The following is a 14,744-nucleotide window of genomic DNA, read 5'->3' as shown; positions in this document are numbered from 1 at the left end:
CCACAATAATGAGAGATATGTTTAATTAAAAGAAAAGAGGTGATTTGGACTATATCTAAGAAAATAATTTTAGTGTGTAAAACTATATATAGTAAAGTAGTTTTTTCTATTAGCTTCTATAAACTTTAATATTATTCCCATCAAGTTATATTCTTTTTTCCCCTTTTACCAGCTGTTTTAGTGGCTTCTTCTGCAATCGCTAGGGAGTTCTTCTGAGAGGCTAAGTCACAGCTCAGGGATTGTGTCTGCTATCCTGTCCTCAGGACCTTAGACAAGAGGCAGGAGAGATAAGTACGGTAGGAAATCACAGTCCAGTAGCTGTACCAAGTGAAGCTCTAAGGCCCGGTTGTGAGAGCATCAGAATCCTAACTTTCTTTGAGAGAGCTTCTGCTTCCTAATGCCAGAGAGATCTTAATAGCTTTTGCTTTGCTCCATTTCCTGCCAGACTCGATGAAGCCATGAATGCTGATGTGGTTTGCCATGCTCTGGAATTTTGCAAGCAGGATGCTGTCCAATCGCAGTGCCATCTCTACCCACTTCCCCAGGTGAGTGGGTTCTGCTCTGAATGTCACTTTCCAGGAGCCTTTAGGCGCTTTGGAGATGTTATAAAGGGAGACTCGGCTTCATTTGCTCAGTGGTTTGTGGGCTGGAAACTGAAGAGTCAAGAAACTGCATGTGTAAGAAAATGCATGTATAAGAAAATTATCCTTCTGAGCCTGGGGTACCCCCACTCAGTATATTTTTCCTATAAATTTTACAATTTAGTTTTTTATAGGTGAATAACTCTCTGTTTTATATATATATACCACATTTTCCATATCCAACCGTTAGTTGATGGATGTCGAGAATGTTTCTATTCCCTAGCTATTGTGAATAGAGCAGCAGTGAACACGGACATGCAGATGTCTCTGTAGAAGGGTGTCAGGTCCTTTGAGCGTGTGTCCAAAAGTTATGCCTGTGTCACGCGGTAGAACTAGTTCTAGTGTCCCGAGGACCACCTAGAGTGATTTCCAAAGTGGATGCGCTAGATTGCAGTACTGCCAGCAGTGTGTAAGGTCTCTTTCTTTTCACATCATGTGGCATTTGTTGCCACTTGCACCCTTGCTGATGGCCTTTTGTTCTGACTGAGGTGAGGTGGGATCTTAAAGCAGTTTTACTCCACAGTCCTGTGGTGGCAAAGGATATTGAACACTTTTTACAATGTTCCTCAGGAATTTCTTTTGAGAACTATTTAGTTTCATATCCTTTTTCAAGTTAGGCTGTTTATTTCTTGGAAGCTTCTTTTTCCCTGGTATATTCTAGTTACTAATCTTTTATTATATGTACAGCTGACAAATAGTTTCTTCTACGAGTTGCATCTTCACTTAGCAATTTCCTTTGTTGTCCAGAACCTTTTCAGTTTAATGAGATCCCATTTGTCAATTGTTCATTTTTCCCCCTATGCTACCAGAGTCCTATTTAGACATTTCTTACCTATACATACATACTGAAGTTCATCTCCTACTTCCCCCGCTAGCAATTTCTGGGAATCAAATCCTTCACTGAAGAATTTAATTCATTTTTAATTAAGTTTTTTTGCAGGGTGAAATATAGGGATTACGTTTCATTCTTTTAAATGTCAATGCCCAGGTTTCCCAAACCCATTTGTTAAAGATGCTATCTTCTCCAAAGTATATTTTTGGAATCTTTTTAAAGAAAATAAGATAGCTATTGTCATGTAGATTCATTTCTGGGTAACTATTCTATATCATTGATCTAAATGTCTATGTCTGTGCCAGCATAGTGCTGGTTTCACTGCTATGCGTCTGTAGCATAATTTGAAATTAGATATGGCAATAACCACAGCAAATGTTCTTTTGTTCAGGATTGCTTTAGATATCCTGGGTCTTCTGTATTTTCATATAGAACTTACAGCTATCTGGGATCTTGCTTGAGATTACATTGAATTTCTAGGAGAGCCATTTTTATAATATTGATCCTTCCAACCCGTGAGTGTGCTAGAGAGGGGGATATCTTAGCATCTTCTACTGTCTTCTTCATCTTCTTTGGTGTCTTTAAGAATAAATTGGAAAGCTTTATCATTTCCTTGACTAGGTTTATTCCCAGGTATTTTCTTTTTACCTTGTGGGTATTGCGAATGGGACTGTTTTGCTGTTTTCTTTTTTCAGTATGCTTGTCCCTGCTATATATAAAAGTTACTGATATTTAAAATTGCTTATTAGATGATATCTTCAATTAACCCATGTAAACGGATATTGCTTTAGTTCACCCTTGATCCCTCTTCCCATGGAGAGATTGTCTAGGCTGTTCTACTAGTAACAATAATTTTGAGATGGAGAGGAGAACCAAATAAATAGGGAAGTCGGGGGTTCACATCTGCCTCTACCCCTCAAAAATCGAATGAGTTACAATCACAGGAAAAGCAACTCATCTCAACACATCCAGAGCATCTCAGGGATCAGCACTAAAGCTCCCATATCCTAAGAAAATCTGGTCAGCTGGTTGCTTTCATCTAAGCTTGTCTGCCCTTATCCAGAAGATGAATATAATAAAATATCACCTTCACAAGCTTCTTTTTTCTGAGACAATGTTTCCCTGCGTAGTCTTGGCTGTCCTGGACTCACCTTGTAGACCAGGCTGACCTCAAACTCACAGAAATCTGCCTGCCTCTGTCTCCCTGAGTGCTGGGGTTGCAGACGTGGACCACCACTCTTGGCTCCTCACAAGCTTAAGCAAGGCAAGCAAATGTATATGTAACTACTAGCAGAATACCTACAATACATATACATGCACTATAATACATTCAAAGTATCACTAAAATGACATCTAATAAGATTATTGTCAGCATCATGATTACTTGAGATGGTTTTTAAAAATCTCCTCTGTCATATCTTTTTGGGTAATTTTTAGCTCAGTTATGGTCAGACAAGGCTGTAAAGGTTGACATAATTCTGTCCACACATTGTAGATCAGATTACAATATAAAACTAATTAGGGCTCACAGATACCTTCCATATTTACCAGCATCCCAAGGGTGCATGCGAGATTGCTTTCCCCTGTCCCCCGACTCCAATCCATACGGAAAGAAAATTGTGTTTAAATAGTACACTCCATGGAGCGAGGTCCTTCTCGTTCTTACAGGCTTCCAAGACACCAAATCTGCCTGGAGGAAGACCACTCTTAGGAAGCAGGCCGACTTCAAAGAAGCTGCCACGGGGATCCAGTTCCACAACAGCCAGAAGCTCTCTGGCATGAGAGGAGGCATGTGTACTGGGATCTGGTTCCTAGAGAGCTGGCATACATGGCTATGGGGCGCAGTGGTTCTGAACTTTAGTTATATGAACGTGACATGTGACAAATTCTTGTGTGGCTGGAAAGTAAACAAGTTGCCTTAAGACTTTAGTTTATGTAAAAAAAAAATCTGCCATCTCTTCTAATTCAAGGTCTTCGGCAGCACAGATTTAGGGTAAAATTTCAAGGACAAAAGCAGAACTCTTTCTGAGATTTGTTCCTCGGTAACTTCTGTCCTGTGCAGGTGATAGGGCCCTTCTGCTCACAATGCTGCCCTTAGCCTGTAGGGCCAAGCCACACTTTCAGATATTAATATCTGCTCTTCCCCAAGCTCTTCTTTTCTTAACCAGCTTTCTATTTTTTAACAGTTTTGTTACAATAGTTGTGTTTAGATCTCTCTGGAGATATTTCTCTGGTCTGCATGGAGCTCTAACAGGCCAAGCTAACCCAAAACATCAGCATTTATCCAACTGAACTGGTCAAGTACGTGATTAAGATTCCTCGGGAAGTCTGATTCATATTAAGCTGTGCTAAGGTGAAATGGGAGGAATAATTATACCTTTAATGAGATAACAAACATTTCCTTCCCAGAAACCGCGCACCTCTTGCCGTCACTTATAGAGCTGGAATCATCATCCATGTGGCTGGGTTAAGCCTGCCAGCTAGCTGTTCTGAATTATTCAGAAAATTATTATTTTTTGCTTCTTTTTCCTTCGCTTAAATACTTGGCAAAGCTTGGGCATACTTTCCCAGATACTCTGGGTTCCCTCCCTCTTTTTCTGAAGTTCCCTGCTCCTTTGCCACATATCTGCTTGTTTGCTTACTGACTTTATCTCTTCCTCATCTCCCTCCTCTAGGCAGCTACTGAGATTTACAGCTTTTGTGACCTAGGCTCTTTTTTTTTTAACTTTAATACAATTTTTTCCCCAAACTTCCTTCTAAATCAATTCTCAAATTATTTGGTTAACAAGACTAAAAGCCCTCAATTTTCTTGGTAATGTATGGAAATCCAGGTGGGTCTTGTCAAAATTTCCAGTAACAATATCAAATTTACAAAGAGTTGCTAAAATAACACAGATGATCCACCTCTCACCTGAATTCATTCTCTCCAGTGTAAGCATACTATCACTTAGTCAAAGCTAAAGAAAACATCACTATGCTACTTTATTTGCGTGACTATTAGCTAAATTCCAGCTTTGATTAGGGATATCATCAGGTTTCCCCCCCCCCCCCAGCATCCTATGGCAGGATCTGTTCTTGATACACATTACACTTAATTCTTAAGGTGGTTTGAATAAGAATACCTCCCATAAACTCACATGTTTGGATGCCTGGTTACCAGGGAGTGGCACTACTTGAAAGGCTTAGAAGGATTAGGAGGTGTGGCCTTGTTGGAGGAAGAGTGTGCCTGAGGCTTTAAAAGCTCAAGCAAAGCTAATCTCTCTCTCTCTCTCTCTCTCTCTCTCTCTCTCTCTCTCTCTCTCTCTCTCTCTCTCTCTCTCTCCTTTCTCTCTCCAGACCAAAACATAGCTCTCAGCTACTATTGCAGCACCCATGAAAATAGAATGATGGACTAAATCTCTGAAGCTCTAAGCAGTTTAAATGCTTTCTTTCATACAGCTTGCCTTGGTCTTATCTCTTCATTGCAATAGAACAGTAACTAAGACACTTCTCATGTCTCCATAGTGTCCTTTGGTTGGTGACAACTTCTTAGTCTTTCTGTGCTTTTTATAGCCTTGACAGTTTTGAGACATTTGTGACATGCACCTCACTCAAATTGGATATGTTTGATGTTTTTCTCTTGGTAGACAGGGATATAGGTTTCCTGTCTACCTTCTTCTCACATTCTGTTGGGGGTGCGTGATGCCATATCACTTGGATTGGTGCTGTTGGCCAGGTGTCCCCAGTGTATGGCCATTACTTCCCTATTCCTCTTGTTCCATTATTTAGAAGTCAGTTTAGCCTATACTCAAGGCAACCAAGGAAGACCAAGCCTAGCCTTGTGGGAAAAAAATTACCTGTTATATTGTTTGAAATTCTTCTGGAAAGAAATGTCTCTTCCTCCTAATTCAGCAAACCATTTATTTATAAGTGTAGACTGCTGTCTTTGTATTTTATACTCTGTGTTACTGTCTAAATCTGGATTATGTGTTTTGCGGCTCAACTTTTCTAGTTTTGCCATCATTTTGAACTCTTTGGATTGGCACCTATATCCCTTTGCATGTTTTCTTTCTTTTTTTTTTTGGCCATAATCACTTTTTCCATTCATTTTCCCCAACATAACAATTTTATTAATTATTTGGGGGATTATGAACAATGAACCCCGACCACACCCACTTCCTATTCCTCCCAGGTTCACCCTCCCATCCTTGCACACATACCCCAAAAGCCACCAAATCCAATATGTGTTGCCTATATACTCATTGGAAGATGGTAAAACTAATCTAGAATTCTAAGCTAGTAATATATGTGGTGTATATTTGAGACACAGATGTAGAAAGAGGACTATTGGGAATGGGAAGAGGATCCATGTGGGTAACAAAAAAGAAGGCAGTGGGAAGAAAGTGATGACCACAGTACACCATGCATGTATTAACGTTCCCTTCCTTCTGGTTCCTTCAGATGAGCAGAGATTGGCATTGCATGCCCCTTAGAATCAGCCATTTCTATCAAGAAACTCTAGCTTCTTTCTTTTCTCTTTCTTTGTTTCTTTCTTTCACAATGATATTTAGAAGCCAAGATCTAGACACCTAATCTGTCCTTTGCTTCTAGTCCTTCTCAGCGGGGTGCCAAGGAATAGATCAGAAATACGCACAAAACCACAATGGTCTGTTTCTATCTGTCTTTCACATGTGTGTTCATGTGTGTATATTTGAATTCATACCGCTCTCTACAATTTAAATCAGGTTTCACAGGGCCAATCTTATAGGAATTTATTTCCAAACATCTTTCACAGTTGAGACTGAAAGTCTTGATTCAAGAAACATGACTTGCAAGTAGGAAGTGAAGCCAGCCTGCCTTGTCTGGCATTGACGGGAGCACATTCACAGTGATGGCTGCTCAGAGCCAGAGGCAGCTTTAGCTTCAGTTACCAGGAAATGTACAGAAGAGCTCACTTTTCAGTGAGCTTACCCAAGTGCACTAAGGCTCAGTACTATGAGTCTACACAGCCTTTCCTCCCCTTAGTAATGCGTCAAGGAACATTTCTTGAGAACTTACCACATGCCTGGATGGTGATCCAGGTACCTTTTTACCATCACCAGTACACAGGACAGATATAATAAATTTCTGTTTCATAAATAAAGACTTCCCTAAAGTCTCTTAACTTCTAAAAAAAAATATTTTTTTTCCTTTACTGCAGCCAAAAATTATTGATGTAAAAGGAATTATGTAGAGCAGTTTTCCAACAGATGTGGCAAGCCATAGAGATGCAAATTGTGTGGGGTGGGAAGAATTAGATTTTTCCTAAACAGGTGGTGTGGTGGGGTGGCACACAGCTACAGAACAGTGTCCACTAAGCTGGGAGCAAGAGATTTCTAGATAAAGCACTGCCTGTGCCATCACACACTCAGGTACTGTAGCAGGTTAGGTGGGTGGGGAGGTAGAGGGCAACTCTTACTCTCCTTTTAAGATTCCTGGCTCCCTGTAGGAGAACCTAGCAGCCTGATCTCCCACTTTTTCTGGAGAACTCACCCTTCCTCTACACGCCCATTTTCCTCCCTGAACTCTCTGTTGAAAGACCTGTCTCTTCTCCCACGTCTATTTACTAACTGCCCCCGCCCCTGACACCATTTACCCTCCCAGCACCAGACTCAGTGTGGCCCAGGAAACGTTTTGTCCAAGTTTTATATTTGTGCCTTCCTGCTGCAAAGCTCCCAGAAGATTCATTGTGAGCACCCATTCTTCCCTTTACGCCTTTCTGACCCAGGCCACTGTCATACCTTGGGAATGGATGTCCTTGCTAATTCCCTGTTGTGACAGCCAGTGCACTAGGAGCCCGGCACTTGAATGAGAACCTTCTGAGGGCCACATTCTCAGCCCTACAGTTGCTCTTGGACTCAAATAGGTATTCGATAAATGGTGGGTGAACAAATGAATCTATGGATTAAGAGTTTAAAAAAAAAGTAAAATAAAATTGGAAGAGGATTGGCTTATACATTTCTGGCTATTCACAACCAAAGACTCCTCAAGCCCTCAGCAGTTGTCCCTTATTCTTCATCAAGAAAGCCCATCTCCCATCCCAAAATCGATTTTATTCTGTGTGTGTTGCTGTGTTTCTCTAACTTGTGTCTTCTAAGACCCACGTCTGTCTTGAATTTGCACATGTCCCTTCATCATGCAATCAAGACTCATCATTTTTGTAATGGATACTGAAAAAAAAAGGCATTAAAAGCTCTTAGTTTAACAGAATCCCTCCGTCAAGGAAGCTGAATCACTTCTATCATCAGCATCTCACTGGACCCTCCCCACACAATTTTGGAAGATAATAGTTGCAACCTCAAACTACAAAGAATCATTTTGTCTGTCCATTTGCTATTTGGTGGCCCTCCCTGGCTTGCCTTTGCTTTGCCTAACCTGTGTATAGTGTTTGAGCAGGAGTTTTTATGCATCTAAACGCTGAGCATATACAGTATTAAATGAGGGGAAAGCTACGGATGTTACCATCAGCGCTAGAGTCAGAAGAGTTTCCTCTGCCAATAGCAGCTGATCACTACTGTTGGCAAAATATTAGGAAGTTCAATGTTCTTTCTGAAAGAAAAAAAAGAACAATTTACCACTCTTAGACTTCATTTGGTAACTTAATATTCTAGACGAGTCAAAGTTCTTCAAATTAAATTAAGCCTAATTAACTAAACCTATGGATCTGCCTGAATGATCACTAGACCTTTGGGTACCGAGACCAGAAATAATACTAATCAGAAGCATATTGGAAGAAGCTGACAGGTTTCAAGATATAGGCAGTCATATTTTATTCATACAACACAGGTTTCCAAAGCTGTTACTTCATGAGAGGTACATATTAGGGGTCAGTAATAAGAGACAAGTCAGCCGTGGCTCACCACAATCTTCCATACGGTTTCCAGTATCCTAATTTTATACATGAGGAAAGGATGAGAAAGTTGTTTGCTGAATGACTTATTTGAAAATATTTAAAACTTCCTGTTTAAACACCCAAGGATTTTTAAACAGTGTAATAGACAAAAGAATGGCATTTACAAGCAGAAGGTCAGCCTAAAATGGAACAGAATATGGTGTCAAGAACTAAACTTGAATATGTTTTGGACATCTTACTCTTTATTAAAGTAGCATTTGAAGTCAGTGATAAAACAGGTCACTTACGTTTTAGACCTAGATGTAGTGTGTGTGTGTGTGTGTGTGTGTGTGTGTGTGTGTGTGTGTGTGTATGTGTGTGTGTGTGTATGTGTGTGTGTATGTGTGTGTGTATGTGTGTGTGTGTGTGTATGTGTGTGGTGTGTGTGTGTGTATGTGTGTGTGTGTGTGTGTGTGTGTGTGTGTGTGTGTGTGTGTGTTGGGGGTGTTAAACTAGATGTAGATGTTTACTTGTTCATGAAATCAAAACAAACTTCAGATAAGCTACACTTTGAATTATAGATTGGGGCCATACCACAAACAAAAGAAAAAAACCTAAATAGTTTTAGTTTTACATATATTTTATGACCAAGAAGTCTGGAAGGAAAATATTAATATATCTGCCATGTACACAAAGCCAAAAGGCAAATGAAAAACTTGAAAGATGTTTTTCTAATACACCACACAAAGAATCATTTTTTCCTAAGATTCAAAGCACTCTTTAAAAATCAGCAAGGAAAACATTGACTAAGGACAAGGTCATTTACAGGAAGAAGAAAAAAAAAATCAAAGAAACCAAACAGGGGTAAAGATTCACCTTTTTCATCATTAAAAAGGCAAAATTTTAAATGAGATTCCCTGTATTTCTCATGTATTTGCTGCCATATAAGTCTTTGCTGGTCACTAAGCAATAAGCTATCACAGAAATACCAATGGCCGCTAAATTAAACTGCTCCATAAATAGTTGAGGTGTGAAAATGATCTCAGCACGGTGTGTGGATTATCTGTGTGAGTCCCATGTAATCACAGGATCCTTACAAGAAACAAACATTAGGATCAGAGAGGGAAAAGCAGCTCTAACTATAGGGGTTGCAGAGGCGGCGGAGTTGGGAAAAAGCTTGCCACATAAAAGTGAGAGCCTGAGAATGCATGTAAACCTGGCATGTGCCTGCAATCCTGACACTGCAGAGGCAGGAACAGGGATTCCCTGGTGCTCACTGGCCAGGAAACCCAGCATAATCATGAGTCCCATCCACTGAGACACCGAGGCAGACACTCCTGAGGACCAAGGTTGTCCTCAGTCTCCACATGCACAGACACATGACCAGGCACACACAGATACATATACACATATACACACAAGAAAAGAAAACCAAAGAAAGGAGGGGGAGAATAGAGAAGGGAAGGGGAAAAGTGACAACAGAGGCAGGGAATGAAGTGACGAGGCCATCTGACAAACGGATGTCAACAATAATAACAGCAAGATGCAAAGAAAACATTCTTCTTGGGTAGTTACTTGCTTACTTACTTGCCTTGCTGATGCCCCAACTTAGCCTGGACTTCTGACCTCAACGACAGCAACAGAGTAAGTTAAGGTAATTTGTTACAGGTTTTTTTTTAAGACTACACCACCAGGGAGATGGCTCAGCAGGTAAAGGTGCTTGCTGCTGGCCTCCAGCCTGATTATCCACAGGACCCATGTGGTAGGAGAGGTGAACTGACTCCAGCAAGTTTTCCTCAGAACTGTACATGTGAACCATGTTAATAAGAAAAGAATGTGAGGACAAGCAGCTTAGCTATGTAACACTGTGCAAGATGTGTTTAACAAATTGAGGGCAAATAGAAGAGCTATTAATAATAATAATAATAATAATAATAATAATAATAATAATAATACTCTTATAAAACTATGATAGAACACATTCACAATCTGACTAAGCCATCTATTAACCAGAAATCATTTGTCTGAGGAACATACCAGCATCCTATAAATACAGCTAGACCTTGGAATCACACCGAGGAGCTGTCTGCACTCCAGCCACTGGAGCAGGAGCCAAATGAAACAGAGATTGTTGACTGCAGAGCCTTTGACAGTCCCCTGGGCCGCAGTGGGTCCTCATGGTCTCATCTACAAAGTGGGGCTGAGAATTGTTTCTTCTGCCTCTGCCAAGTTAACACAAAGTTTAGTGAAAAATACATGCCATGTTTGTAACAGAACTGGAAGCAGGGCCCAGGCAATGGCTCTGTGGATAAGAATGTCTGCTATGCCGGCCCAGTGACTTGAGCTCGACCCCAGGAATTCATGGTGGAAGGAGAAAACCAACTCCCAAAAGTTCTCCTCTGACCTCCACACATGCACATGCTCACACTCATATGCAGATATCACACACACACACACACACACACACACACACACACACACACACTATACATAGAATTTAAAGTAAACATTGTTCTAGAGTCATAAAAGTGGGGAAGTCAGTCTATGGCCACGTAGAAATCAACTGGACTGGCGGTTCTGTCACTCACTTTTCTCTTTTCTATACTCCTCCTTAAGAAAGGAGGGGGTTATTTTGGTCCGTGGCTTGATAAGCTTTGTCCTGTCGTGGCAGGGAAGACATGGCTTTGGGGAGCATGAGGGAGCTTTTCATTTTGTTAACAGTCAGGAAGGAGAGAGAGAGAGAGAGAGAGAGAGAGAGAGAGAGAGAGAGAAAGAGAGAGAGAGAGAGAGGAATGCTGTTGCTTATTAGCTTGTTCCCTTCTCCTATTTCATTTAGTCTGGGACTCTAGCCAATAAAATGGCAAATCTTTACTCCTCTGTTATACCTCTGAAGAAGGTTCCTCCCAGACACACAGAGATGTGTCTTCTGGGCAATTCTACATACAGCCAGGTAGACACTATAGATTACCCATCACAGAGGTAATAGTGGTGCAGTCAATGAATAACTGAAAATAAGTAGGATCAATACAGTATTAAGCAAAATAGGTTTTTAAATTTTATTATTATTGTTATTAATTATTATTATTATTATTATTATTATTATTCACATATACATTTATATTATTACACATAAATACAAGAAACTATATACCGCAAGGCTGGAGAGGTGGCTCAGAGGTTAAGAGCATTGGCTGTTCTTCTGAAGGTCTTGAGTTCAATTCCCAGCAACCACATGATGGCTCACAACCATCTATAATGAGATCTGGTGCCCTCTCCTGGTGGGCAGACATACATTCAGGCAAAGCACTCTACATAATAAGTAAAATAGTTTTTAAGGCATTGCTTAAGGAAAGAAAGCAAAAGCCAGGGCTAAATATGCCAGTTGTGCTCATAGCTAGCTTTACAGTACAACACAGGAAAGAAGCAAACGTGGGCGTAGATGATTTTGTATGAAGACAAGGCATTGTGCGATGAAGAGAAGACATTTTAAAAGAAGTGGCCTTTTGTCTTTTGTATTTCTTTATCCTGGATGAAAACAACACACATTTGACTTTCCTCTTTCTATTTATCTTAAAGTTTTAAATGTCTATCTGAGCTGGAAAATGTCAGAACATGAAACTGGGCTTTGCTGACGCTAAATCCTACTTAGCTGTTGGCAAATAATTTTCATGTGATACCATAACACACAGGTGTAAGTACACCTGAAAATTCTGCACAAAAGCCCGGTTGCCCATGTGGGACAGAAACTCACAAGTATGTAACGTCTTGCTTTTGTATTTCTACTTAGCGGAAATCACCTTAAAGCCATTTTTTGTGCTTTGTTGGTTGGCTGTTTCTCCTCCATCTGTCTTTTCTTTTCTTTTTTTTTTTTTTTTAAGAAATGTGTATTTATTATGTATAAAGCACTGTGCTCTCATGCCAGAAGAGGGTGCCAGATCCCATTATAGATGGTCGTGAGCCACCATGTGGTTGCTGGGAATTGAACTCAGGACCTCTGCAAGAGCAGCTGGTTTTCCTACCCACTGAGCCCTCTCTTCAGCCCCCACTTCCATCTGTCTTAATCATTTTTGGGTTGCCATTTGGGATAGAAACAAATTGTGATTGCATATAAGTATAAACATTTCAAATGATGAACTAAAACTATCATTTAAAGGTATCATCCATTACAAATAACAGAAATCTACTTCTTAGTTATGAGATCCGCAAGTCCTGTATCAAGATGTCAGCTCAGAAGGGCTCGGTCTCACCATGCAGATCCCTGCTGCATCATCATGTTGAGGAGAGAGATGTAGCTTGATAGACTCCTCTCCAACATTGTTTATTTGGTGTTGCTCTTTTAAGACAAGATCTCCCGCGTAGCCCAGGCTGGCCTCAAACTCAGGATCCTGCCTCATCTACCACCTAAGTGCTGGGACTACAGGTGAGAGCCACCACAACTAAACGTCTTCTTCTTGGGTCACAAATCTCCATGTCAGCTGCACTCTTGTGACTTAGTCACAGCCACAGAGCTCCGCCTCCAAAGTGGAAGAATAGTTTCAACCTGTGGGTTAGAGCAGAGAACGTGCAAGCATTCCATACGCCGAGCTGCCTTATGCCATAGTCATCCGTGTGCTCTCCTCGTGGGAACCATGATCACCCAGGATATAGCATCTTCTAAGTGCTGCACCGCTTTAAAGGTAAACTAGTACATTTAACTTGGATGTAAGGAACAACTTGTTCTCATAGACTTTTAGAAAAAAATAACATTCAGAGTAATGAGTGATCATTCCCCCACCTGAAAATCTCTTCTTTGCAGCGTGCTCTTGACAATTAAAAAACAATCATCCATCTCAATCATCATCACTTCCCTTCCCAGGGGCTTTCTCCTCTGTGGAAATCTGTCACTGCTGTCAAAAGCATGAAGTGAACAAAAGGCACTTTGGGTACTTTTCAAATCTACTGCTGCCATAATTGATAGCACAGAACTCAGTCACTTCAAATTGCAGAAACTTGTGCCTAACAGCCCTGTTTGCCTTTACTTCCTTCTCTCTCATATCCTGGAGTCTAGTCCTTTCACATCATGGAAGAGAAGAAAAATGAGTTAGAGACCTCATCTTGTCCAATTCCCCGATGCTTTCACCATGTGGAGGAGTACAGCAGAGATGCCTAAGACGCCCTGTTCACTGTCCTCTCTCCATATGTGCCCATCACAGTTGATGTGGCCTAATGCTCCTGATGAACCTTCCAGTTGGGGAAATGCTGAATCTGTCTAATATCTATTCCCACAAAGCCATGCAAGACCATGAACATGTTAGCATACGCCGTGGCTCTAGGAAGAGGATCTAGTTCCCAGAGTTCCTAACCTGTCTTTTATTTTCTTTCTTCGCTCACCTATTAACATCTCCCATAGCGACGTGGAAAGAATGAGGTAGACACAAAGCAAGTCCGAATGGGATTTGACTGTGCTGTGCATCATCTCCGTGCCTTTGGATAAAGCTTTTATTCACTCTAAGTCTCAGCTTTACCTCATTATAAAATAGAAATACTAGCACCACTACTTACCGCTCTCCACAGTGTATTCGAATGGCAGTTTACTGTCAGTCTCTCCCCCATATTACAAAATCTTAGATGCCTCATTATGGCACCAAGAAATAGTTCATGCCACAACATAGCACAGATATTCAATGAGTATCTATGAGATGGGTGAATGAAGTGAGTGAGTAAATAAGAAACGACTGGGGGAAAGAGAGCTGCCTTCCTTTCACCCTCGTCCATGTGCTAGCTGCCATTTGGGTCACATGAACTTCTACCCATGGGCGTGGCTTCTTGACAAAGGAAACCAAGCTTCTCCCTTGCCTCTCTGCTCTTTTGCATTAGACTATTCTTACTCCCTAGGAGTTGCATTTGACATTCATCATGGGTCCCGTTTTCATGCTAGAGTTAAAATGTCAGCTAAAATTGTATTCTTGAGAAACAGTATGGTAGCGGTGGGAAAGATGCTGGGCTATAGAAACCTGGGTGTCAATCTTGCCTCTTCCTACAGAAAGACACTTATTAAATTTTAAAATCTTTTGTGTCTCTTTTTCCTCATTTGTAAAACCCAGGCTATAATACTGGTTTCTAAGTAGCTTTAGGATCATTGAAAAAACCAGCATGAGTTTACATAGATTGACATAATCATTGTCATTCTTCCGGATGTATATTGGTGTCATAACTACTGCAAATAAGAGCCAAGGCTGTCATTACCACTGAGGCCAGACTAATGTCATGTTTACTATCTTGTTGTTACTATCTCCATTTTGCAGAGGAAAGAATGGAGGACAAGATGCTAGAGTTACTTGCCCAACGTTCCACAACTGGCCAGTGTGATGAGACTCAAACTTAAAAACACTGTCTGTTGCATATTCATGCTAAGAGGCAAATAGCAATGGAATCATGGCCT

The 14,744-nt window shown here is 40.8% G+C and overlaps 1 protein-coding gene across 2 annotated transcripts in view; it reads left to right on the top strand.

Annotated features, from left to right (window-relative positions):
• AOAH (acyloxyacyl hydrolase) overlaps positions 1–14,744 on the top strand; it is a 228,933-nt gene that overhangs the window by 46,821 nt on the left and 167,368 nt on the right. For both annotated transcript variants that reach the window (XR_014782173.1, XM_084796996.1), the window contains exon 4: positions 446–545. Coding sequence is in view for 1 of the 2 variants with exons in the window: in XM_084796996.1 (XP_084653122.1) it covers positions 446–545 (100 nt within the window). In the remaining variant the exon portion in view is untranslated. The remainder of the gene's footprint in view (positions 1–445; positions 546–14,744) is intronic.

This window comes from Acomys minous (genome assembly GCF_964271855.1).
Source record: "Acomys minous genome assembly, chromosome: 9".
Classification (NCBI taxonomy): Eukaryota; Metazoa; Chordata; class Mammalia; order Rodentia; family Muridae; genus Acomys; species Acomys minous.
This window is presented reverse-complemented; position numbering and strand designations above follow the sequence as displayed.